The sequence below is a fragment of the Pyxicephalus adspersus genome, chromosome 11 (genome assembly GCF_032062135.1).
Source record: "Pyxicephalus adspersus chromosome 11, UCB_Pads_2.0, whole genome shotgun sequence".
NCBI classification, from domain to species: Eukaryota; Metazoa; Chordata; class Amphibia; order Anura; family Pyxicephalidae; genus Pyxicephalus; species Pyxicephalus adspersus.
In genome coordinates this window covers 22,745,862-22,773,390 of record NC_092868.1, presented here as the reverse complement: position 1 = coordinate 22,773,390, position 27,529 = coordinate 22,745,862, and the positions used below count along the sequence as shown (strand labels likewise).

The following is a 27,529-nucleotide window of genomic DNA, read 5'->3' as shown; positions in this document are numbered from 1 at the left end:
CATAATTTATAAAATAATACATAATTATAAATCATTATTATAAAAAATAATGAAATATTAGCCCAAAACAATGTAATTTATCCAAAAAAAAAAAATTTTATCAAAAATTTCCTTCTGAAATTTTCCAAACAAGGGTGCAATATTATTGATTAATAATAATTATATGCAGATTTTAGAAAAAAAAATTTACTTCAATTCAGGAAGTGATTAAAACACGCCCCCCGACGGAGAAGCGCCCCGCCATCACAGCGGGATAGTGAGATCGCCGCTGGAGCGCGGGGATAAGGTAAGAGGGACCCTCAAAGGTACCCCGAGTGTGACTCGGGATTACCGCTTTTTGCAATTTTTTCCACCCCGAGTCACACTCGGGAATACCGCTAGGGAGGTTAAAGCCTTAATACCCTGGTATATTCTGTGCTTCTAGAAAAACATCCAGATTTTTCTTAAAACAATCTATAGTAGTTGCTGAAACTACTTTCTGAGGGAGCCGATGCCACATTTTCACAGACCTTAGACCATTCAGAATATGAATCACTAATTCCAACTCCCTGGATGTGATCTTTAAGGCAGTTCTCTATCCATTTACAGATAGACTTTTCTAAACCTATTGACCCTAACTTGCATATTAACCACCTGTGGGGTACAGTGTCAAATGCTTTAGCAAAGTCCAAGTATACTATATCAACTGCTATTCCACTGTCTAACTGTTTACTTACTTCCTCATATAAAGTGTAAATTTGTTTGACAACTTCTGTCTTTCTTGAAGCCATGCTGACTATCACTTATAATATTATTTTCTAGCAGAAACTCCTCTATGTGGTTCTTTATCAAACTCTCTAGGACCTTTCCGATTATGGACGGTAAACTAACGGGTCTGTAGTTACCTGGTAATGACTTTGCTCCCTTTTTGAAGATAGGAACCACATTTGCCTTACGCCAATCCATCGGTACCTTGCCAGTGATTAAAGAGTCTCTAAAAATAATAAATAATGGCTTTGAAATAACCGAGCTCAGCTCTTTGAGGACACGTGGATGTAATCCATCAGGTCCTGGTGCTTTGTTAACCTTAATTTTTCCCCGCTGTTTCTCAATCATATCAAATTTTGAGCCATTGTGACTCATTTAAGGCAGTGACATTGCTATTATGAACTTAGACTTGAGCTTTGCCATTTTCCTTTGTGCACACAGAGCTAAAAAAAAGTGTTTAGGAAATCTGCCTTATCTTTATCCCCAGTTACAAACCCAGCAACATCCTTTAAGGGGCCTACATGCTCAGATCTGATCTTGCTAATAATATATTTGAAAAATTTTGGGGGGTCTGCCTTACTTTCCTTTGCAATCTGTCTCTTGTTTTGAATTTTTGCACGTTATCTCCTTTTTCCATCTTTTGTTATATTCTTTATAGGTTTCAAATGATGAAGGTGATCCTTTATTTTTACATTTTTGGAATTCTCTTTTCTTGTTCCTTATGGCTTTTTTTAACATCAGCGGTGAGCCACATTGATTTGAATTTTAGCCTCAAACTTAATACCCATTGGAATATATTTTTTAGTTTGCTTTTGTTTTGAATCATTCCCATTTCTGTTCTGTGTTCTTGGAGGACAAAATTGTCTTTTTTTGTCCCTTTTGCTGTTCCTGTAGTGCCATTACTCCAGTCTATGTCAGGGCAGTTGAAATCTCCCTCGATTAAAATACTTCTACTTTTTGCACATTAAAAGAGTATGTGGTACTTTATAAATAAAAATTTGGTGGCTAGACTTCATGATATATTAAGCTCCTTTAGCAAGACCTGGTCACCCTGGATAAACTTATATCTCCCAAGAAACTGACAACTGTCTCTGCATATATAATCCATTCTTCCTCTTATGAGTGATGCGTGGCCGGCAGGACTGTCCCGGCTCCCCTACCCCTTTTTTCTTTTCCTCTCAGATCGAAAATCTCTCTGACATCCTAATCCTATCCTTGCCCCTAAGTTTTTTACCTCTTTCTTTGATACACCTAGTACCATAGCGAGCCTATGTTTTGTCTTCCATAAAATTGTAAACAACTCAAAACTGTAATAATTACTATGACAATTGATTTTTGATATATTTATAAATCAAAAATAAGAGATGTGAAATATTGTTACACTACAACTTTTTTTTATATACTTATATAACAAGGTACTAGGCATTTATGTTTATTCATTTTATCTATATGTATTATATTTGTTTAATTTGATGTTTCATACACATATCATTTCACTGTATTTTAAATTTTTATTTAAAAGTAGGGGTCATAAAAAAATGGCAAAATATAACTCACTAACAAGTATGTATGCTATATGTCCGAGTAGAAGATCAGACTGATCAGCATTTTCCATATTGATGGTAACATGCAAAAAACAAGCCTCTCTTTGTTCACCATAACCATTTTTTGACAGATGATTAAATTAAGCTAAACAAGACCAGGGTCCCAGAAAACCTTTCACTGCTAAGAAAGCCATACATATTATCGGTACCTCCTGTTTTAGCAGACAATAACAGTACTACAACAAGAAAATATTCACATTCATAATATTAACATGACTGTAATGTGTTTTATGATTTAGAAAATCAATAACAAACTGAAGCATAAAAAAAAAAAGAAATAAAGTCAATGACATTTAATATATGCCTTTTAAGACAGTTAACAGCAGCAATACAGAATATAGCAAGTCCAGAATACTATATCCCCTTCTCTAGAAGCCCTCCTATGCAGGTGAATAAATATTGTATTACCAGGGAAAATCCTTGCCTCACTAACACACCTATTTCCCATGATGTCACAGTCTTTTACTTTCACTGGATTTAAATGATTAGAGAATGGGGGAACTAGCTAATTAGCTAAATGTAACTTTATGGAAACTTGCTTCCCTAATACACTTCATATAATCTTCTACCATGCTCTACTTCCCTATTTACATAGAACAGCTGATATATAAACTGATTTAACAAAAAATTATGTGTGGGCAGCAGGGGACACCTCTTGCCATAAAGCAACAGTACCCATGTTTCAAGTCCCACAAGGAACTATACAGCATTTTCTGCTATGGCTGGTAGAGAATTAAAAAAAGCTGGACACAGATCTTTATCAGCTCTACAAATCTAAAGCTATAGTTAAACAAAAAAATAAATAAATAAAAGCAGGCAGTTTATTGAAGGGCTCCTTGTACAATAAACCACTGTACCCTGCCAGTTTGAAACCTTTTCTGTAATGTACACCAAGCTGCACATGTCAAACTCAATGTCCCAACATAAAAGGCTGCCAGGAATGAATTTTCATCTTTTGAACCTGACCAATCAAGATAGTAAGGCCCTAAACAGGAAGAAGACAAGGTGAGGATGCCAGTGCCCAAATACAGAGTAAAGAGAAGGGAGTGCAATTACAAACAGACAGGGACATCACCTGTCTCTTCTGCCATCCTGCCTGCAGATTTTTTAGTTCTAAAGTTTAGTTCTGCTTTTAATATAAAATGTGATTAACCCATGCAAAATATTTTAACTCGCCTTTACTTGCCTTATTATTGTGTTGGGACCAAATTGGTTAATGCTGTTCAACTCTGCTGGTGTGAACAGTCACTCACTCAAGTAAAATATGTGCATGATGAGTGTTCTGTGAACTGCTTTACAAAAAATTACTCCAGGTCAGGGACTTGCTAAGTAATTTAGAGTCAGGAAGTCATTGACTCAGCAATGGCAGTTTAAATATTGTATCACACTAATTTTGTTTTTAAAAATCAGCTGTCATTAAAGACATTCATGGACTTGCAATGTCTGCCTGAATTACATGCAGATAACCTGCAGCAATGACCCCCAAACAAGCATGCAGCAAATGTCAAAAGGCAGAACTCCTTAACTGAACACTCGTCAGATAATAAAGTTGTTGAAATCAAAGTTTTATCAAGAAAAACAAGTCACTATCACCTTCATGTCAACTATAAAAGCCTCGAATTTTTCCTATGAACAGGTTTCTTTTAATCAGCACCTTGATAACAAATGTTTCTATCACTATGAATTAGAAGACGCAGGATAATTATTTCTTTAACTTACCGACATAATAGTCCAGTTCAATCTGATGAAAGCACACCGAATCTTTATTAGCATCAATATTGGGAAGAGGAGGCCGAAGCCACTTTGGCGAAATCTTGTCTGACAGTTTTACTAAAATGATTTCAAATAAAGTAAAAAAATGTTACTACAATATTTTTTACAATATTTCACCAAAACATTAAAACTGCACTTAATGCAATAACCCAGATCTCTTGGTAAGGAATAATCTTGTTCCATTTGAGTATGTTTAATATTTTTATAAACCTGGTGTTTTATTTTTAAACCTGATGTTTAACTGCAGTTAAAGAGTATATAAACCCAAAAATGTTATACACTGAAGCTCACCAGAATTCTGCATCCTGACCGTAACATACATTTCCTGTGTTAGAATGGCAAGACTTATTTGCTGTGGAGTATATATAGAGGCCTGGCATTATCATCCTGGACAGCAAAACTTTAAGTACACCACTCCCTCTCATTTCCTTAAAATAGAAGGAAAGTCTTCTATAGTCTATTGAGAAAAACTGGATATGGACAAGAACACTGCATGAGATAAGCATGCAGAACACTTAAGACTAGTGTTGGTCGACTATCTCACTATTCGATTCGACAGCTATTCGATCAAATAATGAGAAGTTCTCTGGGTGATCAAATGCCGAATTCGAACACCATTAAAGTTTTTTTAGGGTCTTTTAAAGGCTGCAAGAGCAATCAAGTGGACAAGTACCCATTCATCACCTACAGTGCCCAGAGATTATAGTGGAAATGCAGAGGTAATCTGCAGTTAAGTTCCATTGTGACGGGACAAATCCCCATTCATCACCTATAGTGCCCGGAGATCCCGCAATGACAGGAGGTTTTCCACGGCTGCACAGCCAGGGGAATCATAATGTCATTGTGGGAAAACCTGTATAAAAAAAAAAAAAGTTAGTTAAAAAAAACACAAACATTCAATAAATTACTTTAACCTCCCGGCCGTTAAGCCCGACCTTCGTACGGGCTAAAAAAAGTTGCTCTTTTCGTTAAGCCCGAGATTTTCCGTACATTTTACCCCCCCCGGGTAAAAATGTAAATTTTTTACCCCGAAATTTTAATGTAGGGAAAATCTCGGTCCCCCTGTGCTCATCCAGCGTCGGGTTCGTGTTCCAGCGTCGTCCTCCGTCGATCGTTGTCCGTCGGTCTCCCTCTCCAGCGTCGGGTGCCTTCTCGTATACCATCTTGTGTTCCGCTGGCCGGCCGGCGGAACACAGGATGCCGGCCGGTTTCTTACCTGGTCCCGCTGATCATCCAGCGTCGTTCTCGTTCCAGCGCCGGGTGATCTCTGAAACAAAAAGCCGGACAGGTCTACAATTTAAAAAAAAAAAATTTCATGAAAACCTGTAACACTTTTGGTACAGAAATCTAGACCTCAGTGTAACGCCCAGGTGGTTAAGACTAATTTTTTTTTGTTTTTAAACACATTTTTTTTTAACATTTTTCCCAAATTTTTACTATCAAATACTGTGCTTGTCAGGTTGGGTCTATCCGACCCAAAAAACAGCCATATTCAGGTGGAATATAAGGACAACCTGAATTCGAACACCAACACTACTTAAGACAGTACTAAACAGAGGAAAAACACACAGACACACAGACAAACACTTTACAGACCAAAATACAGAAAAGATATTTATTAGCAATAAAGTGCAGTGTTCTCCCCAGAAATGTTTTTCAGCCGGGTGGTAGGAAGCTGTAGCTGGGTGGTAAAAAGGGGGGTGTGGCAAAAAAAAGCCAAATTTAGTGCTCCCAGTTGTTTATGCCATGGGTATCCAGTAACCTCCTATTCTTTCAGTGTTCTACCTTCTCCCAAATATTTGTTAAAACTTTGTTATGCCTGCCCCGTTAGTATATCCAATTTTTCTATTCTATGTATTTTGCCACAACTGTACTATGCCGTGTATTGTGACCCAACTTACTAGTGTTCTAAGTTTTAAGAGAAATGTAACCTTACTGCCGGTGTGAATTCAGCCTAACTTCAGATGTGCTCCTGTGTCTATATTTAGTTAAAGTGAACTTTTGTGAAAACATTTTTTTTACTTGATTCTTTTACAAAATTAGCCCAGCAGGCCCATGCTGGCACAGCTTCCACCTTTTCTCTGATGCTCACTTGTACTGCGCATGCATGAGATTGAACACTTTTTTACATTATAAGAAAGCCTCTAAAGGTGCATGCACACAAGGAGCAGTACAGAGCCTTTTGGGATATGTGACACAAATATCGCTCGAGGCTGTGGATTTCCCCTTCGGTCTTTACCGAAATGGAAGTGAAGACTGAAGGGGAGAGGTCCTCTCCACAAAAGTGTAAAAACAAAAAACGCACATTTTTCCATTACATAACAGAGAAAGCCACTCTTTATTATAATGTTAAAAATGTGGAGATGCTTTAATAGCATGTGATATCAGAGGACAGGACAGACTGTGACCCCCTCTCATCACTGCCCATATTCTATATAAAAACACTATCTGTGAAGTTTATCCGCAGTGTGTAATGTCATCGGCAGCGCAGTGTGATAGCTATGTGAGTGTAAAAGCCGCTTGTCATATACTGCAGCCTAACAACTCGCTGTGTTCAAACCTTCATATCTTCTAAACCGTTGGTTGTATTAACTTGAAATTTTTAAGGTACACATGGAGGCATAGGAAACAAACTGTAGGAGTAAGTGGGGGACACTTGTGGCTAAACCTTTCTAAAATGTAATTACTATTGCATTATGAGAACATAAATCTCTACCTAGCAAAATGTGCTGCCTGCATCTTACCTCAAACCCCAATTTCTCCAGAATTAAGTGGTGCAGGGAAACAAAAATATAGGTGGAAGTGGGGGACACATGTGGCTATCACCTTTCATCACCATGGCATCATTACAACATTAAAAAACAAAACTGTCCATCAAAATGCACTTCCTTGTTAGACACGACTGTAACCTTCCTGAAGGACAAGTTGGGAAAAGTTATAACAGATGCTAAACTGAAAGCAGGCATTTTGTTGGTCCCCAAATCCGCAATTTGATGCGTGATACAACATTCAGAGACAAACTCAACCCACTTGAACTTGCTGCTTGGGATTCATTTTTGCTAGTTGCACAAAACTTTCTGGGCAACCAGTGAGCTGAAAGCCATGCTGAACTCATGAACAACATGCTAACAGCATAACATCAACTTGGCTGAGGAATGTCACTTAAAATTATTTTCTTACATTCCCATCTGGACTTCTTCCCACAAAATTTGGGTGATGTGAGTGAACAAAGAGAGGTTCCACCAGGACATTTCTGTTATGGAAACAAGATATCAAGGCCGATGCAACCACAACATGATGGACAACTACTGCTGGTTTCTGCAATGGAAGACAGCGGAGAGCCACAAACGCAAAATCAAGTGCCCGAAACACTTCTCAAGTGTATATGTGTGTTGAACAAGGACACAAATTATGTGTAATTGCATATGCTGTTGCAACAAAAAATTATGATTTTGTAATGTTATGGAACAATGAGGCAAAAGTTAGTTATGTAAAGAGATTACATAGTCATGGAACTATGAGGCAAAAGTTAGCCACTGTGAGGGGCACTGGTGATGCTGATGAGTCCGTTATGACAGCCCCAAGGGTGAATCCCTCACAGAGGGCCCATTTTGATTAGTTTGCCACACTCTGGGGCAGAAGTTAGGGACCCTGCCACTCTATCCAAAACACAAGAAGGCCTGGGGACTTCTTTGAATACCGTCCCCTCTATGGGTAATGCTATTACCTCACTTGGATCTCAACAGGCACGAGATGCTCATCACCAGACCACTCCTTTTTTAAGCTTTAATTTCTGGCAAGCTTATATACAACACCTCCCCACCAAAGATGATTTTCGCCTAGTACAAGAGGTTAAGGAGACCTTCAGGGAAGAAATTCACATTCCACACACAGATTCCCATAACTTGGTGGGCAGAGCTGATAATATGGATGAGGATCTACAGGGTACTAAAAGCCAGGTATTACAACTTCAAGACAAGGTCTCCTCCCAAGCAATTAGAGATCTTAAGCTTTATCTTGAAGACCTTGAAAATGGATCCAGGAGCAATATTTTAAAAGTGTGAGGCCTTCCAGAAGCTAGCCAGCAGACTGATCTTCCTCTGAAAATACAGGTCGTTTTCAGCGTAATCCTAGGTTGCTCACACGCTGATGCCATACAGCTTGATAGAGTGCACAGAGCCCTGCGATCACCTGGTGCTCCCTCAAGACCAAGATGTTACCTGCAGATTACAGGATTACCCCTTGAAAGAAAAAAATAATGCGAGTAGCTATAAATATGAGAACCATCGAGTTCAATGGGGCACAACAACAAATCTTTCCTGATGTTTCCGGGTCCACTCTCCAACCACTGCCGACATGCCTACGTGAATGTTCGAATCCATACCGGCTGTAAGGCACCTGTCCAGCGAGCCCGCTGCTTCCTTGAGGACTATGACCGCCGGGGGAGACCCTGCTGCAGTAGGCAGCGTGGCCGAGGCTGCTGCCCTGCTCGCAGCGTCTCTCCCTGCAGGCGGAGAGATCTATTCCCCAGGATCCCTATGGACGTAAACAGAGAAGTTCTTTTGCAAAGTAGGGCACTGTGGGAAGAGGTGCACGCACTACCATGCATGCTTTCTGTACTCCCTGGGGGTGAGGCACTCGGCTGCCTCGCCGCGGGGCGGTACATAGTTAGTTTGAATTCCCTGCGGCCGATTCAGTCACCCTCCTATCAAATGGCGCCAGATGGAGCAAGGTCAATGGGCTTTCTGGCCATTTAAGGAGAACCTGTCCTGAACACTACTGCCCACTTTAAGCCTCTGTATGTACAGTGTGCTTGGGTGCGTTCTCTGTGTGTTGGTTCATATTAACCTGTTGTGTCATTACCAATAGCGACCCGGTCCGATATCTGATTCTGCCTGAACTCCGCCTGCCCTGACCTTGGATTGTTTTTGACCTGCCTTTGCCTTATGCATATGTACCACGCTTATCAGACTGATCTTCTGTGAATGACCTTTGCCTTGTTTTATGATGACACAATAAAGCTTGATAAAAGGATTCTTGGAGTTTGCTGTGGTTTGAGTGCCTAGGCACATTACAAAGGCTAGTTTAGATGGCAGATCTGTAACTCCCAAGCACACTCGGATGGCAGAAAGTTCAAAAAAGGAAGCGGTCTACTCATAATGGCTCCTCACCACCGGCAAGCAATTCTTCACGTCCTGGGTCCTCACACTCTTAACTGCCTCGAATACAGCAAGTTGACTCCTATCCTTTTACTTGATGTGTTTACTTGATTCTCGTATGATGTGAGCTTTGTAGCTCTGTAATCGGTCTCTTTGATCTCTAGTCATATTGTATGCTGTTTTGCTTTAATGCCTGATCCCTGATGAAGTCAGTAGTATGGTTTTGCATTTGCAGGCTGTGGGGGAGAGATTTTATGCTGGAAAGTTTTTTTTGGCTTTATTATCTTTCTCCCTTAGGAACATCCATCCTATTGGCGAGTGCCATTTTGGCTCCCTGGATTCCTCCTATACCTCACACTGGGATCTCCCCTTGCTTATGTTTGTGTTTGGCCTCTGGTTTTTTTTTGTCTCCAGATTGACCTTTGGACAAGGGTGTGATGCCTGCTGAGATGACTCGGCTACTCCTACTAAATGATGTGTATGATTTGTTTTTTTTGTTTTTGGTTGCTTGCTTTTAGGTTTTTTCCCAAGTGTTGACCGCCCTTATTTTCCCTCTCTCTACTCACTGTCCCTGGAGGATGCTTAGGTCTCACCATGGCAACTGTATGGTATTGATTATGTACCTTTTTTCTTTACTATTACACTATGGTTAGATTATTATCACATTCTGTCAAGCGCCTGAATTCCAATATTAAACAACAAAGTTGGCCCTACAGGAATTAAAACTCCAAAAAGCTGATTTTTTTTTTTTTTTTTACAGGAAACACATTTAAATAAAATGGGCACGTTTAAGTTTGCTAAATGCCAGTACCCAACAGTGTTCTCAGCGCAAGGTAAAAATAAGTCAGTGGGGGTAGCCATACTCGATCATGCTCATACTACTTTCTTGGTCACTAAGTCCATTTTTGATCCAGAGGGTCAATATATTATTTTGCAAGGTTGGTTAGATGCAAAGGAGGTTGTATTATGCAATATTTATGCACGGCACAAGTTAAATTCTTAGAAGGGGCACTTGCTAACGCATCCTCATTATCACATAACCACTTGCTTATAGCGGATGATTTTAATTTACCTCATACTCCTCAGTGGGGCAGACTCTCATTGATTGATATCACCAGACCCCACACTGTCTCTGGGCTAGTTTCAGACACCTTCTCCATCGCTATGGTTTACTAGATGCATGGCGTATTCAACATTCCATGGATAAGCAATTTACCTTTTTTTCTAATTTGCATAGCACACACTCTAGACTAGACTACTTTTTTGTAGACATTTCCACATTGAGGGCTACCAATTTCTCTATATATGCCCTATTACATGGTCTGATCAAGCCCTTGTAGTCCTAGAAGTGAAACTAGGTACACAATTCCAGTGAGAAAATGCCACTGGAAACTCAATTTTCTGCCTAAATATCCTTCCACTAAAGCGGCCCTGCAACCTTCCTTGGATGCCTACTTCAGGGAAAATTCACAATCGGTAGCACAAACCTCAACGTTGTGGGAGACCCATAAAGCGGTATTTCGGAGCCATTATATAGTGGAATCTGCTAAGCTTAAAAATGATACTTTGGCTCTTCGTACGCAACTTGTGTTGACCATGGAACAATTGGAACGGACACTTTATTCTAACCCTACTATTTCATTACTTTGTAAAGTTGTAGATGCTAGGCATATGCTCAAGGAGTTAGCTGTAGGCAAAGTGGAAAAGTATCTGATGTACCTCCGACAACGATATTATGACAAGGGGCAATAAAGCTGATTCACTTTTAACACGCCAAAATCAGGATCAGATCGCTAAGGTGACCCCTATGGCATTGAAAGATGCTAATGGTAGCCTTCAGTATGATCCAGAAGTTACGGCTAGGATTTTTGGAGAATACTACTCCTCCCTGTATAGTATGGTGCATGTTTCACAGAAAGGTGACCAATCTATTCTTAGATCATGCATCTCAAAATACCTAGCACGCTGTTCATTTCCGGTGCTGGAAGATGCAGCTATTGACAAAGTTAATGAATCTATTTCACCAGGAGGAAATTGCAGCCACAATAAAAGCCTTGCCATTAGATGGTCAGCCTGGGGCCTTACCTAATGGCAAGGCTTTCTATTATAAAGCTTTTGCTGCTACCTTGGTGCCATGCTTGACTGAACTTTTAAATGATTTCTTAGAGGGGGAACCAATACTTCAAACTATGCAACATGCCTATATATCGGTGTTTCTGAAGCCTGGCAAAGACCTTCAATGCCCTACTAGCTATTGTCCTATTGCCTTTTTGAATTTTGTTTTTAAAAAAATTTACTAGAATTTTAGCTATTAGATTTGGGATGTACTTACTCAGAATTATTTTTAAAGACCAGGTTGGCTTTATAACTTCTCGCCAATCTGGTGACAACACTAGACATAGCATTGATATTATTGATGCCCTTAAAGCTCGATCAAGGGGCAGTACTTCTGAGCAAGGATATATGAAAAGGCTTTAGATCGGCTTAGCTGGCCCTTCTTAATGCAAACCCTGAGTTGGATAGGTATCACGGGCCCTTTTCTTCGAGCTATCACAGAGCTTTATACTACATCTTCAGCTGAATTACGTCTTATCCATGCAAATTCCCCTACAAATCGCAGCTCAAAACGGCACTGGGGAGGGATGCTCGCTTTACCCCCTATTTGCTCTTTGTATTGAGCCACTAGCTAGAATGCTCCGCCAAGATCATGACATTATCATTTACGATTGCATTATATGCTGATGATGTCTTATTGACTCTCACTAGCCTTCTTATCACGCTTCCAAATCTACATAGAGTACTATATGAGTATGGCTCCCTATCTGGGTACAGGATCAATAAGTCCAAAACAGAAGCCCTCTTCAAAATCATGTTAAACATTTAGCAATCTCCTTTACTGCACCTTACTGTACTTTATATGCAGCCAATTACCCCTCACTATTTAAGCAGCTTTTCTCACTCATGCAAAAGTGGCTTACTTTACCATTATCTTTCTATGGCCATATAGCTTTAGTTAAAATTATCTATCCTGCCAAAACTCTTAAATTTTTTTTGCAACATTACCAATACTGATACCTAGGTCATCCCTTGGAAAATTGCAGACAGCAGTTCTCAGTTTTATCTGGGGAGTTAAGCAACACTGTCTACCTAAATTAGTTTTATGTTCTCTCCGAGAAAGAGAAGGACTTGGTGTCCCAGATTTCCTTAAATATTATACAGCGACGCACTTGCGTCATCTTGCTTTCCGGTCTATCCTGCATTCTTTCAACAGATGGACGGAAATTGAGAAATTATGATAATTCCTTTCTCTGAAACTCACACCATGATGATGATAAATTTGACCTGACTACATCTGCTTCATTGCTTACATCTTGCCTGTTTACCCTGCATCTCCCTGACAGCCTGTTGTGCTTAATGGTTCAATCATGGCAGGATAATTCCCTTTTTCAATTCTATCATATTGTGAACCCCTGCACCAGGCACCTACTGTCATTTCAGGAACTAAGGGACGAGTTTAAGCTGCCTCCTACTTGCTTCTTTGGAAACCTTCAAATACAACATTATGCATACTGAATTACTAACAATACATAATTTCTTTGTATGACAGAATTTGAGAAATTGTGTGCAGGAGGACCCTTATTTATAGAATATACTTGATGTTAAATACTGAATTAGCATGCCCTTTTGTCAAACAGCTATATGCTCAAATAGGAATGTACCCCAGGGAGAGAACTGCCTTTGGAAATCTGGAGAATCATTTGGGATTTCTCGAAAAAAAAAATTAAATTTATAAAACATCTTACGGCCAGGATATCTGATAGAAATGAAAAGTTCACTGAAATTTGGGCCCTCTGGGACGCATACCTTTTGTCTGTCACTAATCTGTTCCAGCATGTACCTACCATTCTTTAGTTAGGCCCTGGTAACATATCTCCTCCCCATAACTCCTTCCTCGGGAGTGGCACCGGAGACTTTCTCTACTTATTTACCATATATACCTGTCTTCCACTCTACATCCTCTTTGTATCCTCTCCCTATCTCCTCTCTTTATTCTTTCTGATTCGCCTAGAAATTTTATGTTTAAACTATTGTATTGCTAGATATGTTTGCTGTTGTATATAGAGTAAGTTTATTGAAAAAACTTTTGTTTAATATTACTTCTTAACCAGAATGAATATATTGTATTAGACTATTTTTTACTTGAAATCAATGACATGCTTTAATTTTTTTAGAAAAGAGTGAAGGGGCAATGTTAATTTATAGCAAAAACTATGGTTCCAAAGTCCAAATATGCAAGCAGGCAGAATTTTTATTGCAGAAAAGACAGTTTAAGTCCCTCCTTCTGACATAAAACATGATTGCCAGCTAGTTCAAACCATACTGGGATGCATGAGAAATCCAGTGTAAGATGGTGACTATACCAGAGGTACTGGGACTAAATAAACTCCTGAATAAAAAATTTTCATAGTGTTGGTGATTAGAAGTAAAAAAACTAGATCTTCAAGAAGGTCAGACTCCTCGTAATATACAGTTAGGTTCATAAATACTTGGACAGAGACAACATTTTTCTAATTTTGTAATTTACTGTAATTTACCACAATTAATTTTAAGTGAAACAACTCAGATACAGTTGAACTGCAGACTTTCATCTTTAATTCAGTGGGTTGAACAGAAAGATAAAATTGTGAGGAACCAAAGCTTTTTTTTTTTTTTTTACACAATCACTTCATTTCAGGGGTTCAAAAGTAACTGAACAATGACTCACAGGCAATTTCATGGGCTGGTGTGGGCAATTCCTTTGTTATGTCATTATCAATTAGGCAGATAAAAGGCCTGGAGTTGATTGGAGGGGGGGTGCTTGTATGTGGAAGATTTTGCTGTGAACAGACAACATGCGGTCAAAGGAGCTCTCCATGCAGGTGAAACAAGCCATCCTTAAGATGCAAAAACAGAAAAAACCCATCTGGGAAATTGCTACAATATTAGGAGTGGCAAAATCTACAGTTTGGTACATCATGAGAAAGAAACAAAGCACTGGTGAACTCAGCAACGCAAAAAGATTTGGATGTGGATGACCACAGAATAATTTCCATGGTGAGAAGAAACCCCTTCACAACAGCCAACCAAGTGAACAACACTCTCCAGGAGGTACACGTATCGATATCCAAGTCTACCATAAAGAGAAGACATGAAAGTAAATACAGAGGGTGCACTGCAAGGTGCAAGCCACTCATAAGCCTCAAGAATAGATTGCACTTTTCTCAAAAACATCTAAAAATGCCAGCACAGTTCCTGAAAAACATTCTTTGGACAGATGAATCCAAGATCAACCTTTACCAGAATGATGGCAAGAAAAAAAAAATGGAGAAGGCATGGAACAGCTCATGATCCAAAGTGTACCACATCTGTAAAACATGGCGGAGGCAGTGTGATGGCTGGGACGTGCATGGCTGCCAGTGGCACTGGGACACTGGGACAGTGTTTATTGATGATGTGACACAGGACAGAAGCAGCCAAATGAATTCTGAGGTGTTCAGAGACATACTGTCTGCTAAAATTGATTGGGAGGCGTTTCATAATATAGATGGACAATGACCCAAAACATACAGCCAAAGCAACCCAATAAAAGCAAAGAAGTGGAATATTCTTGAATGGCCAAGTCAGTCACCTGACCTGAACCCAATTGAGCATGCATTTCATTTGTTGAAGACTAAACTTCGGACAGAAAGGTCCACAAACAGCAACTGACAACTGCTGCAGTAATAGCCTGGCAGAGCATTAAAAAGGAGGAAACCCAGCATCTGGTGATGTCCATGAGTTCAAGACTACAGGCTGTCATCGCCAACAAAGGATTTTCAACCAAGTATTAGAAATAAATATTTTATTTTTAGCTTTTTAATTTGTCCAATTACTTTTGAGTCCCTGAAATGAAGTGATTGTGTAAAAAAAATGCTTTAGTTCTTCACATTTTTATGCAATCTTTTTGTTCAACCCACTGAATTAAAGCTGAAAGTCTGCAGTTCAACTGCAGCCAAGTTGTTTTATTTAAAATTATTTGTGGTAATATACAGAACCAAAATTAGAAAAAAGTTGTCTCTGTCCAAATATTTATGGACCTAACTTTAGATATCCTTAGCATAGCTGAGGTTGCGTGCTGATAAAGAGTGACGTGGTCAGGAAATTATAGAGTAGAAGTTAGTAGTAAAGACTGCAATGTTAGAGCAGCAACAGCACAAGTTACTGGTAGTAGCATAGAGCTGTGGAGTTAGTACAAAAACCCCTTGACTCCGATTCTTAATTTTATGGTACCAACAACTCTGACTCCATATGTAAATAATGCTAATGTATGGTAATGTTCCATGTTGAATCAAACAACATACACTACATTTCTTCCCTGCCAAAGCTCAGCCATTGTAAAGCTATATGAAGTTGGGACCAAGAACTCCTGGCTAGGAAGCCGACACTAAACTAAAAGCACAACAATGAAAACAAAGTTTTTTTATTGCTGTTCTATAAGTACTTTTAATGAAGATCAGAAACAACTTTCCTTGTTCAAAAATATCATCTACATCATTTACTGCTTTTAAACCATTAAACTATATAACTTAAAAAATTGTAAAACCTAAAACAGCATAAATGTTAATTAAACTTGGCATATAGCTGTAAAATAGTGTTTGAAAAAAGGCATGGGTGATAAACAACACCTCTGCTTTTTCACAACACTCTCAGTGTGAAGGGGGCTTCTATATGTAGAACATAATCTTACTGTATAACTCTGATACAATTATATCAACAGCAAGCAAAAATTTATAATCCTATCAAGTGAATGTTTTTCTTGAGCCAAGTATAATCTAGATTACAAAAATGTAGAAATGTTAGGCTGCACAATAACACCGATGAGCTTCACACTAGTGACAACACTGCAGTAGGCTTTAATATTAGAGCAGTGAACTTTATCATAAATTATATCTAACAGGGCTAGGGATCATTTAGGACTTTCATCATAAATGTTATCTTATCCCAGGGCTAGGATATGCTCTCTTCACAAATTAGATTTTCAACAATAATGGAAGTGTTGAGTAACATATACAGAACACATAATTGATCACTTATTACACGATGCATTTCGCCCACTGGAGGCTTCCTTAGGGAATTTTGAGAGATCAGGGTACTACAACAGAATATAGTACAGAGCACAATGAATACCATACATTGAATAAGAACATGTTTTCAAAGCATTTATACAGAATATATGTTAGTATTTTTTGTTTGCTTCTAATAAAGTTCCACAAATTAGTGGTCCAGAAATTATTTAAATTTTTAATGCAAAACAGGTAACTTACTTCTATATTATTGTGGGGAAATCAGGTCACACTAAAGATTAATCTGGTTTATAAGGAAAAGACGCTGACTGGCTGTTGAAATGGATATATAGTTGCTGAAAGGAAATAAAGGTACATTAGATGTAGGTAGGTGATGAAGCTAATATGAGAAATAGTGGGTGAATAGTGTTAAAGTGGTACCTACTTTGGGTAGGATATGTATTAGGACTGCTTGAGAAATCGAAGGGTAATTATTGGTCGGTTGATATTTAAAATAAAGGACACAACTTCAATGACAAATGTATTTCCTTTATGGCATTGGAAAGCGTTTTCCAAAGCCCTAAAGGTGGAGACATCGATAGAATCCTTTTACAATTCTCCATTGAGAGTTCATCTGAGTTCGCCGAGAACACGACCCCGTGGCGAATCACAAGGCCGTTGTCGCTTACATGTCCTGGCCCGATTTGCCGCAAGATCGAAACTAAAAATTTTGCATAAAACATAAGAGATTTTTACATTTATATAGGATTATGTTTATGCACTATATGATTAATAAATATTAAAATGATTGTCTGTTAATATCTATTGTAACCTTTTATGAATTTGTTCTGTATATTTTATGGTATTCTTGTGTTATAAAGCATTGTTAGAAAATGTTTGTCATATTGTTTATACACTATTGTCTCTGTGAGCAATAATGTTTATATCATTGTATATGACTATTTTGCTTCTCTTTAATTAACATATTTTCAAAGCACTCAACACAACTATATCCTTTGTTATCATCCGATTGGCCAATTGTAATAATCCCTTATACCATGGAAGAGTCTCTGTTAGGCTTAATAGTTATCTATTAGTATTACTCTACACCTTCTCTATTTGCATCCACTTCCTAACCTGACGGGGACGTCCACTGCCATGAACGCACTGGTCTCAAATATGCCCAAGACAGTTTAACATCTGAGGCCACCCCCTCCCCTGTTTGGACACTGAAATCCCTTTCAGTGCCCAGGACTAACAGGATCAGAGCTCCCAAGCCCCGCTCCACTGTTAGTGAAGATGGAGATTGGATGCATATAATTGAAATCCTGTTAACCACCATTTTTGCATAAATCCCATCCCAATATTATACTCCACCCTTAAGGCCGCCACTATATTCAAACTCCAGAGTCGGGCGGATGTTTTCCACTAATGGTAACATCCTGCCAAACTGCGCATGCGCAGAGAGGTCTCGGAAAACGCCCATAAAATACAAGTATTATTAGGTAAGTAAGGGCGGAAGATGCCTCAGCTCCCCACACCATGTGTGCGCACAAATACGCGCACGCGCCATGCAATAATTTTGAAACACAGTAACCACTCTATAAAAGGAGGGATCGCCGACTGTGTCAGTTTCTTGGCTGACAAGCTGCTGACGAATCTCTCCATCACTGACTAAACTGTAAACTTTTCCTTCCCTCTATGGGGCAGTGTTCTCCCTCTGGGACAGCACTACCCCTATTCATTAATACATTACAACGCTAGCCGTTATCTTAATACCCCTTCTTCTCTTTTCATAGAACTCTATTGACTACTGAAAATAAAATCTCTAATGATAGGACGCCTTCTGTTCCATTTCAAATGTATTTACCACATTTATAAGGTAATCATATACCTATTTTACCTTTTACTGCGTGTAAACTTGTTTGAGTGAAGCTCCTCATATTGATAAATACCTACCAAAGGCAACAACTACATATTTGTTTACAGTTCAATTAGATAATTGACATCCAACCCCAGGCTATGCTCCTTTATCACGTGGATGACCTAATACTTAGTTAACCTGTAGCATTTATTGTCAACTATACTTTATCCTCTATTATACTACTTGGATGATATTCAAGTCACCAAATAATCCTCTTCTTCCCTTTAGAGCTAGATCCATTTTTCCTAGGACAGGATACCTTTATTTCATACACACCTTGATCAACCTTGTGTTCTGGATCTCCACAATAATCCGAACATTCCACCTACCGTAAGTGGATATTCTTACAAGCCTTTTTATTCACACAACTCTATATTTCTCTATAAAAGTGTACTACCCTTACCAAACTCATTTTATCCTTTACAGTTAATCCTTTATTTTAAGTATCAACCGACCAATAATTACCCTTGGATTTCTCAAGCAGTCCTAACACATATCCTACCCAAAGTAGGTACCACTTTAACACTATTCACCCACTATTTCTCTTATTAGCTTCATCACCTACCTACATCGAACGTACCTTTTTTTCCTTTCAGCAACTATATAACCATTTCAATAGCCAGTCAGTGTCTTTTCCTTATATACCAGAATTATCTTTAGTGTTACCCGATTTCTCCACAATAATATAGAAGTTACCTGTTTTGCATTAAAAATTTAAATAATTTCTGGACCACTATTTTGTGGAACTTTATTAGAAGCAAACAAAAAATGTTTACGTATATTCTATATATATATGCTTTGAAAACATGTTCTTATTCAATGTATGGTATTCATTGTGCTCTGTACTATATTCTATTGTAGTACCCTGATCTCTCAAAATCAAATGTAAGGTGTATTTTAGCAAATTATTGAACAAATACACATATATGCTTTTGTTTGACTTATATAGTATATATATAGTATACATTTATAGTTAATTAAATAAATGTTTTAATTAATTCCTCTGTAAACAAAATCACCTGCCCTAAAAAGCCTACTCTCTATCCTCTTCTTACCTTAATGAATAATTTAGGCTTGGAAGTCTAATATTAACTCCCCTTAGCGAACTAACCCAAACTTTTGGTATTTAATAATTTTTTACCAACTCCAGATACCCCACAACTGCCCCGAATCCACAGCCCTGTAGAAGCATATTGTTCTGGCAAACTAGAGTCACAAACCATGGCCTAAATAGAAACTTTATAGAGGGAACAAGAAGTTCAAAATTAAATTTTTTTTAATGAGGGATTAGAGGTCACCAGAAGGGATTAAAGGTCATTTTCTCCTTATTGACGTTAAGGAATTAAACAAACATGGAATTTAACAACCTTATAGTCTCTTTGTTGAGGTACATCCTGACTTGGAATCTCACCATGTTTAAAGATGAATATTATCTGTAAGTACAAGGGGTTGTCATTGGCACCAGATGTGCACCCTCATATGAAAACCTGTATTTAGGTGACTGGGAAAATAACTTATCTATGGATCCAATAATGCTGAAGTACCAACCTTATATTATAGAAAAACACACTGAACCAAGACTCCCAAGTGACTTAAGGTGAAGCTTGCATATGTGGATTGTTATGCCCTCATTCATCAGGATTGTCCTGTCCATATCAATTTTTAACCTTTCTAAAGCTATCGGGCCACTATTAACATTATTTATTAGACCCCTTGGTTTGCCTTTTAACTACATAACTATCATCAATATTTTATTGCTTTATGATTCTATTATAGTAAGGTTATTTTTAGTTGACCACTATGACTATTTTATATGTTATATGAGGTTTTTTTTAAAAATCCAGTAGATGTATATTGTGTTGACATATTTTAATCATACCGTGTATACTCCGTACTAGTTATTGTTTTAAATAACTTCTCATGCTACATACCGTGTTTCCCCGAAAATAAGACACTGTCTTATATTTTTTTGGGCTTCCAAAAACACACTAGGTCTTATTTTCAGGGTAGGTCTTATATACTTTTTTTAATGAAAAAAAACACCATATTCCCAAATTCCCCTTACAAATTCCCCTTCTGATCTCTCTGTGCTTTTTTTCCACTGTTCGGCAGTTAGGACATGGAACAGCAGGTGGCGCTGTGCCGGTTTCTTTCGCTCTGCTTTACAAACAGGAAAAGACACGATGCTGGCAGAGGAGAGAAGAGAGACATGCTGCAGCCAGAAACACACGCAGGATCGCGTATCAGGTGAGTATATTATTTTAATATTTTTTTTTAACACATTTTTAAGGGCTCACTAGAACAAGCCTGGTTACATGCACTTCAGCTTCTGACAGGCGAAGTGCATGTAATATCACTCCGCCTGTGACAGGAGCCGGAACTACAAGGAAAGCATCGGCTTGTGCGGCTGTGTGTTAGCCCGCTGTGTGTACGCCCGCTGTCTCCCGCTCGGTGAGTACTGTTTTAATTTATGTTTGCTTTTATTTTTTTATTTTTTTATTTTTCTACTAGGTCTTATTTTCGGGGTAGGTCTTATATTAGGGCAGGTTGGGGGGAAAAGTGCTAGGTCTTATTTTCGGGGTAGGTCTTACTTTCGGGGAAACACGGTATTAAAAATCATTATGATTTATAATACATGACATATGTAGCACACACCTAATATACCTATTCTTGATTAAATCGATACCTTGATTTTTCTAAAAGATGGACATGTATTTATCTAATTCATATGTCTTATTTAATGCCATGGATTTATACTTGACATTCTATTTATACCTTATGTACTAATGTTGAAAATAGTTATGTTTCTTATTAGATATTATTTGTTGTCTGGCCAATACATTCAATATTGTAGATCTGTCAAAAATTGATTAAACTATTATGTTCCATATTACACATGATTTACTGTATTATCATTGTAGATCTGGTAAATTATATAATATATATATATATATATATATATATATATATTATAAATAAATAAATAAGTTACTCACTTGCATTATGAACAAAATTTTGTTTGACAAAAAAAAAATCTTTTCTTCCTCTTTATTTTCATGTATTTGCTCTAGTGGAGTTGGCTAACTAGGACGTGTCACAGTATTAGAGGCTAGGTAGATCCTTTTTTACTTTTCTACAACTCCTCCTTTTAGCCACACAGATTTCTAATTTCTTTCTACACCCATTGCGTTAGAAGAGCATCTGGCCGACAACTCCGTGCTGTGTGTCATCGCAATATAAAACACTGTTCTGTCCGCAGGAGTCATTTGCAGCAGCCAGGAGAACTAAGATAGCAGCAGCCCCTGCTTCCCTTTAGCCGTGCAGCCTGATGGATTTATGGCATCCCTTGTTAGGCTTTGCACAGCTGAAGGGGATTCTAGAGGCTGATCAGCTCCTGACTCAGTCCTGCACTGCTATTTGCTGCTGGGACTTTAAAGCCTCTCTACTCCCAGTCACCAATACCTGTTATAGCGTTAGCTGGGCTTATCTGTGCTGGAGAGATTCCGAGTGTGTTTTCTGTGGATGACCCTTTGCCTGTTCCTTACAATCTGCTTGAACTCAACCTGGACCGACCTTTCCATGTGACCTCGACTGTGCCTTTTCCTTTGTACCTCGTTTGGTGGACTAATCTCCCGTTTTCAACTTCAGCTTGCTTTCTGGATTCCTTGGTAATTCTGTATTTTGTATCTCTGGTCTCCTGGTCAGCTGCTGGTATATCCTCAGACACCATCCCTTGCGCACTAAGTCCTGGGGGCAACCAAGTGCTGGGAGATGCAACAAGTCTCGGGAAGCTTAGCAGGGGCTGCTATAGGTGAAGACTGCAGCGTTAGATTGGGAGATTGGGGGACTGGTGTCTGGAGAATACTGGTACTGACCAGGGCCATACACATTGTTAGCATTTCCTAATCATTTTGATAAACTTCTGTCAGGACCTGTAGGGACTGTGTTCTTTTCTTTGAACGTTTTTTTTTTTTTCTGTCGAATGATGCGAGTTACCGAAAAGCTGTATTTTTGTCTCATCCATCAAGAGGACATTCTCTCAGGATTGTAGCTTCCACAGGTGAGTTTTAGCAAACTCCAATATGGCTTGTTTATGTTTCTGTGTCAGCAGTGAGGGCCTCCTGCCACAGTGTCTTTTCATTCAGATGGCAACGGATAGTGCAAGTTGACACATGTTGTAGAGAGCTTGAATTTGTTTGGAAGTTTATCAAGGTTCTTGATAAATGTATCCATCCATGTATCCATGCTCAGTGTGTTACACAAAGACAACCATTTCTCCATTTTAACAGGCTGCAGGTGGGAATTTATATATTGCCAACGCCTGGTAATTGCTACAGGTGAATTGAATTAAAAATTAAAGGAGCATCACATGCTTGAAATACAATTATTTAGTACAATTCTGATAAGGTGCTAATAATTTTGTCTATCAGAAGAGGGAAGCCGGTCATGCATTAGGAAGAAGTAGAGGTCAGTGTGAGGTGGAAATCAAGTGAAGAATTCTGAGGGGATACAATTAGGTAGACCTTCAAACCAGTCTTAATAGTACAAAAATTCAAACAGAGCCTTGAAAAGGGGGTATGCATACATACAAAAAAAAAGGAGAAGAGTAAAAGATCAGGTAACACCTTTCATTCAAGATCATCTTTGTGGAAACCCTGTCGAGAGGGTTGCAACTAGTTATTGTGAGATAAAGGTATGCTAATCCTGGGTTCTTTCGGTGGGGAGCCTGTACCCTCTGCCACTGGAGTTTATGGATGGCAGAGGGTACAATATCGGCAAAGAATTGTTACATATAGTCTTTAGAAAATATCGACTCTGCAGCCGATGCTGCCTACAACAATGTTTTTTTTTCATGTGGTAGTAAGGAAATGCACCAATATCCCTGTGCCAATATCCCAGCTTTCCACAGGTATGCCACGTACCCACAGATTAGAGCGGCAGGCTATATTTTTAGCATTTTTTTATTTACATACAAGGCTTTTAATTTTTGATAATGTTATCCTCTTTCATATTTTTTCAGACATCCATTATAATAACTAGCAGGGATAGGGAAATTCAGCAGAGTTTGAATATATCAAGGTAAAAATTTACTGTTTAGCCAGAAGTGGATATCGACCACTAAATGTTCCATGCTTATCAAATCTTTACTAAATTTCATATGAGCACCTATGAAAATCTCAAGTGCTCAAGTTTTAGCTGCTTTTCCCTGCTTGCTCATGTGGAGGAAGGAGGCTTTATGGGGTGAGGGGGGCGGTTTGTATTACTTGCTAAACACAGCTGAGGTGGTGAGTGATCTCAAGAGCTGGAGCTTATCTGTAGCATCTCTAGGCTCCATAAAGTTTTTTTTTTTTTTTTCTCTGTGATTAGCTCACAATGAGGATTTTATACAGTAACTGACACCACAATGCCTAATAATGTTGAAACAAACATCTGTCCTAATTGCATTTGTTAAAATAATGTACCTATTCCGACTTACATACAAATTCAACTTAAGAACAAACCTGCAGTCCCTATCTCGTATGTAACCTGGGGGCTACTTGTAATTTCTTGCCGGGTGATACATAATACATGGCTGTGTCCATGTATTACTTGCTTTTGGGGAGTAGTTAATCGGCTTCTGTCCCAAATAATGGGGCTTGCACAAGCTCCTCTCCCTGTGTGGGTTTCCTCACAAAACCCAAAAAATATGCAGGTAAGGTAATTAGCTTTCTCAAAAATAGAAAAAAAAAACTGTCCCTAGACTATGTTAATGTCACAAGACCATGAGATTAGATTGTGATCCCCTTTTAGGGACAGTTAGTGACACGAGTATGACTTTGTAATGCGCTGCATAATATGTAGATGCTAAATAAATACTAGCTAAAGATAATAATAATTAAAATAATATATACCCTGATTTTATTCTAGCTATGGTACTTTCTGCCAATATGTAGTGGATATCGGTTTCTTTTTAGCTTTAAAATTGGCTCTAGGCCCATGAGGATACAAAACCCACTGGAAATTTCAAAGTCATCGACGATGCTTATGTATGTAAAGGGATACCTCATTGCACAATACTTGGGTAACAAGCTCTAATCAAAATTGTTTATTATTTTTCTAGTTGTATCGTCATTTCTTAACAGCCCTGTTGGTATTTGATATAATTTTCCTGTTTTTCTATGTACTTTTGTTTATTAAAATAGTTGAATAAAAATTTACATAAGGTATGTAAGGAGCTGAGGAATTTTGCTGATTCTTGTAGTTAAATATTTTTGTACTTTTGTTATGTTTTGTAGATGATTAAATTATGTTGAAACTAGTTGTACTCTTCTTATCAGTAAACTAGCGTCCGCTTCCCCCCTTTTTGCCTTGAAACTCTTTCTTTCCTCCCTACTGCCATATATCTATTACTTTGACAAAAATATCCTGTTCTAGGAAAACCACAAAGGACATCTGTTATGTCTGCTAATTGTCTGTAGTCATGTGATCATGCACTGATCATGCCTTTGAACGGTTATATAAACTGTGTGCAAACAGATTGATCTAACCACACATTAAATTGCGCGTGTTACATTCTTCCAGCGCTGTAAACAGAAGTGATTAGAAAGAGGGAAAATTGATCTGGGATCAATAGGAGATTGCCTTAACAGTTTACTAGCACAAATCTTGTTTTCTTTCATTCTGACCAGTAATAGGGATAAAAGCAAGTTATCCCTTTGAGAACAGCCATTGTTTCTAAAGCGAAGTACAAGTTTTTCTTATTACTCAAGGGGATTCGTCTAAAATCTGTTGCATCATTGAATCCCAACCTAGTCCCTGTTAATTACTGTTGGATTGTTTTAACCTTTTACCAAGTGTTTTAAAGAACCTAGGCAATTTTTTCATATAGTATGAATAACAGTTATGTCTCCTGAGGCAACAGGCAATATACAGATGGCTGCTGTTTCTTTGTAGATGCACAAATTACCACACTGCTGCTGTTCTTGTTCTGGTTGCTTTGAATAAGAAAAATGTGGTTTTCAATCAGCACCATCTGTGTCTACCCCCTCCCCTTGGCCAATCACAGAACACCTTGTATTCTGTTGATGCAATACAGAATGTATTATTCTGTGACTGACCAAGAAAAGAGTAGGGAGACAAGCAAACAACACTTTCAGTGTTAACCAAGAGCCACTGAAACATATGTAGAGGTGGGGAATGTGAAGTATACATTTACATGAAAATGGCAGTGACCTGGATATAATATGTTAAAGTAGGAGAGGTAACTTTCATGTACAAATATTATACTTAAAAGTAAACTAAAACCTGGATCATTATTCACTATATCTAAAACCATTACCATACCATAATTTAGTTTTTCATCTTTCATAAATAACAAAGAATTGTGTTAGTTGCCCCGACCAACAGCTCCACTTTGTTTCTAGTACCACTGTGAACTAAAGATTTCACCTACCGACAGGCAACACATCCGAATCAGAATATGCTTCACTCATCTCTGTAGCCATATCTGCTTCAACTTCATCCAGAAATGCCAGTTCCTCCTCAAACTGAGAGGGGCCATCATCATCCCAATCTGATTTTTTCTTCTTGCTTTGGGAAGCTGGGAAACCTCCAGAAGACATTCCTTTTTTACGCTTAAAATCCATTTTCAAGGTCTGCAGACAGAATTTAATAGGCAAATTATGGGAACATCAACATATAAAAAAAATCATTTTATCAACAAATACAAAAGCCACCTACTAGCCAGAGTGACCTTTAAAGCCCATATGCTGTCAAATACCTAATCTAGAGCACAAAGCTGAAAGAAAAATCAAATCAATCCCCTTTCAGTTATTTGCTTTCTGTCCTGTCAGCCATTTAGTATCTGCTTTATGTCTAGGCAATGGCTAAAGGGGGCTGCATAAAAAAAACGCCCACACCGGCTATATGCCTACTGTGGTGCTGCTAATACAGTGTGTGAGAGGCAATGCTGTGAGGTGAAAATCTGTTGTCTTGATGAAGTTTACTGTCCTTTATTGTGTTTATTTCACACAGACATCTGCTAAATTTAAAACAGTGGAATCACAAAACAGTGACTGCAAAAGCATAGACACTATACAAAAGAGCTAACGTTTGTAAATGGTTTTGCAGTCAGCAGTGGTAGAGGAGAACTGATAAAGGTTAGTGAAAAATTGTTTTAAAGATAAGCTCTGCATAGGGAGATGGAAGTATGGAACAAGCTTTAGGTTTGTCCAGAGTTTGGTGAGAATTATTGCAAGGAGAAGGTTGTTTTGATCCCATTTGTTAGATATAAAGACACATCACCTGCCTGACAAAGACAATGTCCACTGTCTCTTGAAGATATATCTTCTGTTGTTGTTTTATGTTGACAGAGGGGGGGAAAGAATACTTGATCTGAGAGTCTGCCAAGTGGTAAATTGTCTCATTGTAAAGTTTTAGCAGACTTCTGTGTGGTAGAAGATGCACAACATGTATTACTAAGAAGAGTACACTACTTTCTGTTTCACATTAGATATATGTTTAAGGTATTTCGAAAACATTGTTGTTGTTTTTTTTTTTTTGTGTGTGTGTGTAATACATTTTCAGAACCCTCGCTTACAATTTAACAACTTGAATGCAAAGCCTCCACGTGCATAGCCGACTCCAATACCAACAACTATGATTTAGGACGCTAAAGTACAATGCCAGCAAGAGTACTAATTTATTACGAACATATCTCCTCACTTAATATGAGCTATTTATACAATCTCACAGATCTACACCTATAGCCGCCTTTCACTGGCCAATAAATGTAATTTCTTCACTTACTTTCCGTCTCTGCAAAATGCTTCCAGGCTCCCGCCAAAGCTACGTCCTCCTGCACGAGTCTCCTCCCCGAACGTTCCTTGTTGTCATGACAGCAAGACGCTAATTAAGATCTATTTCTCGGATTGGTGAGTTTTGCGGGCAACAGTGCAAGACGCCGGCAAAAGACGTCAGCTGGTAAAACGTCATCTGCCGTTTTCCATATTGAATATGTCAGAAGCCGCGTCAAGCGCATGTTATTGTTACGACCAGGAAGCAGTAGTGATGGGATTTTTTTGAACTGCGGCTGCTCAGGAAAAGATCCCTCAGAACAGGAATGTGTGACTTGCAGCCATGTTTTTGAAGATGCAATTTCTGGCACTGTTATTCTTATGTTGTGATTTTGTAAAACATTTAACTTTTTATTTTACATTCGACCCCCGACCACCTTTGCAGTCCATTACTTACTTGTTCTGT

The 27,529-nt window shown here is 38.4% G+C and overlaps 1 protein-coding gene across 1 annotated transcript in view; it reads right to left on the bottom strand.

The window, feature by feature from the left end:
• Positions 1-27,302, bottom strand: part of POLD1 (DNA polymerase delta 1, catalytic subunit) — a gene marked incomplete in the record, with an annotated part of 178,980 nt that extends 151,678 nt beyond the window's left edge. The window contains 3 exon segments of the mRNA XM_072427214.1: positions 4,071-4,181; positions 25,722-25,923; positions 27,077-27,302. Coding sequence (XP_072283315.1) covers positions 4,071-4,181; positions 25,722-25,914 — 304 coding nt within the window.
• Between the last annotated feature and the right edge of the window lie 227 nt (positions 27,303-27,529).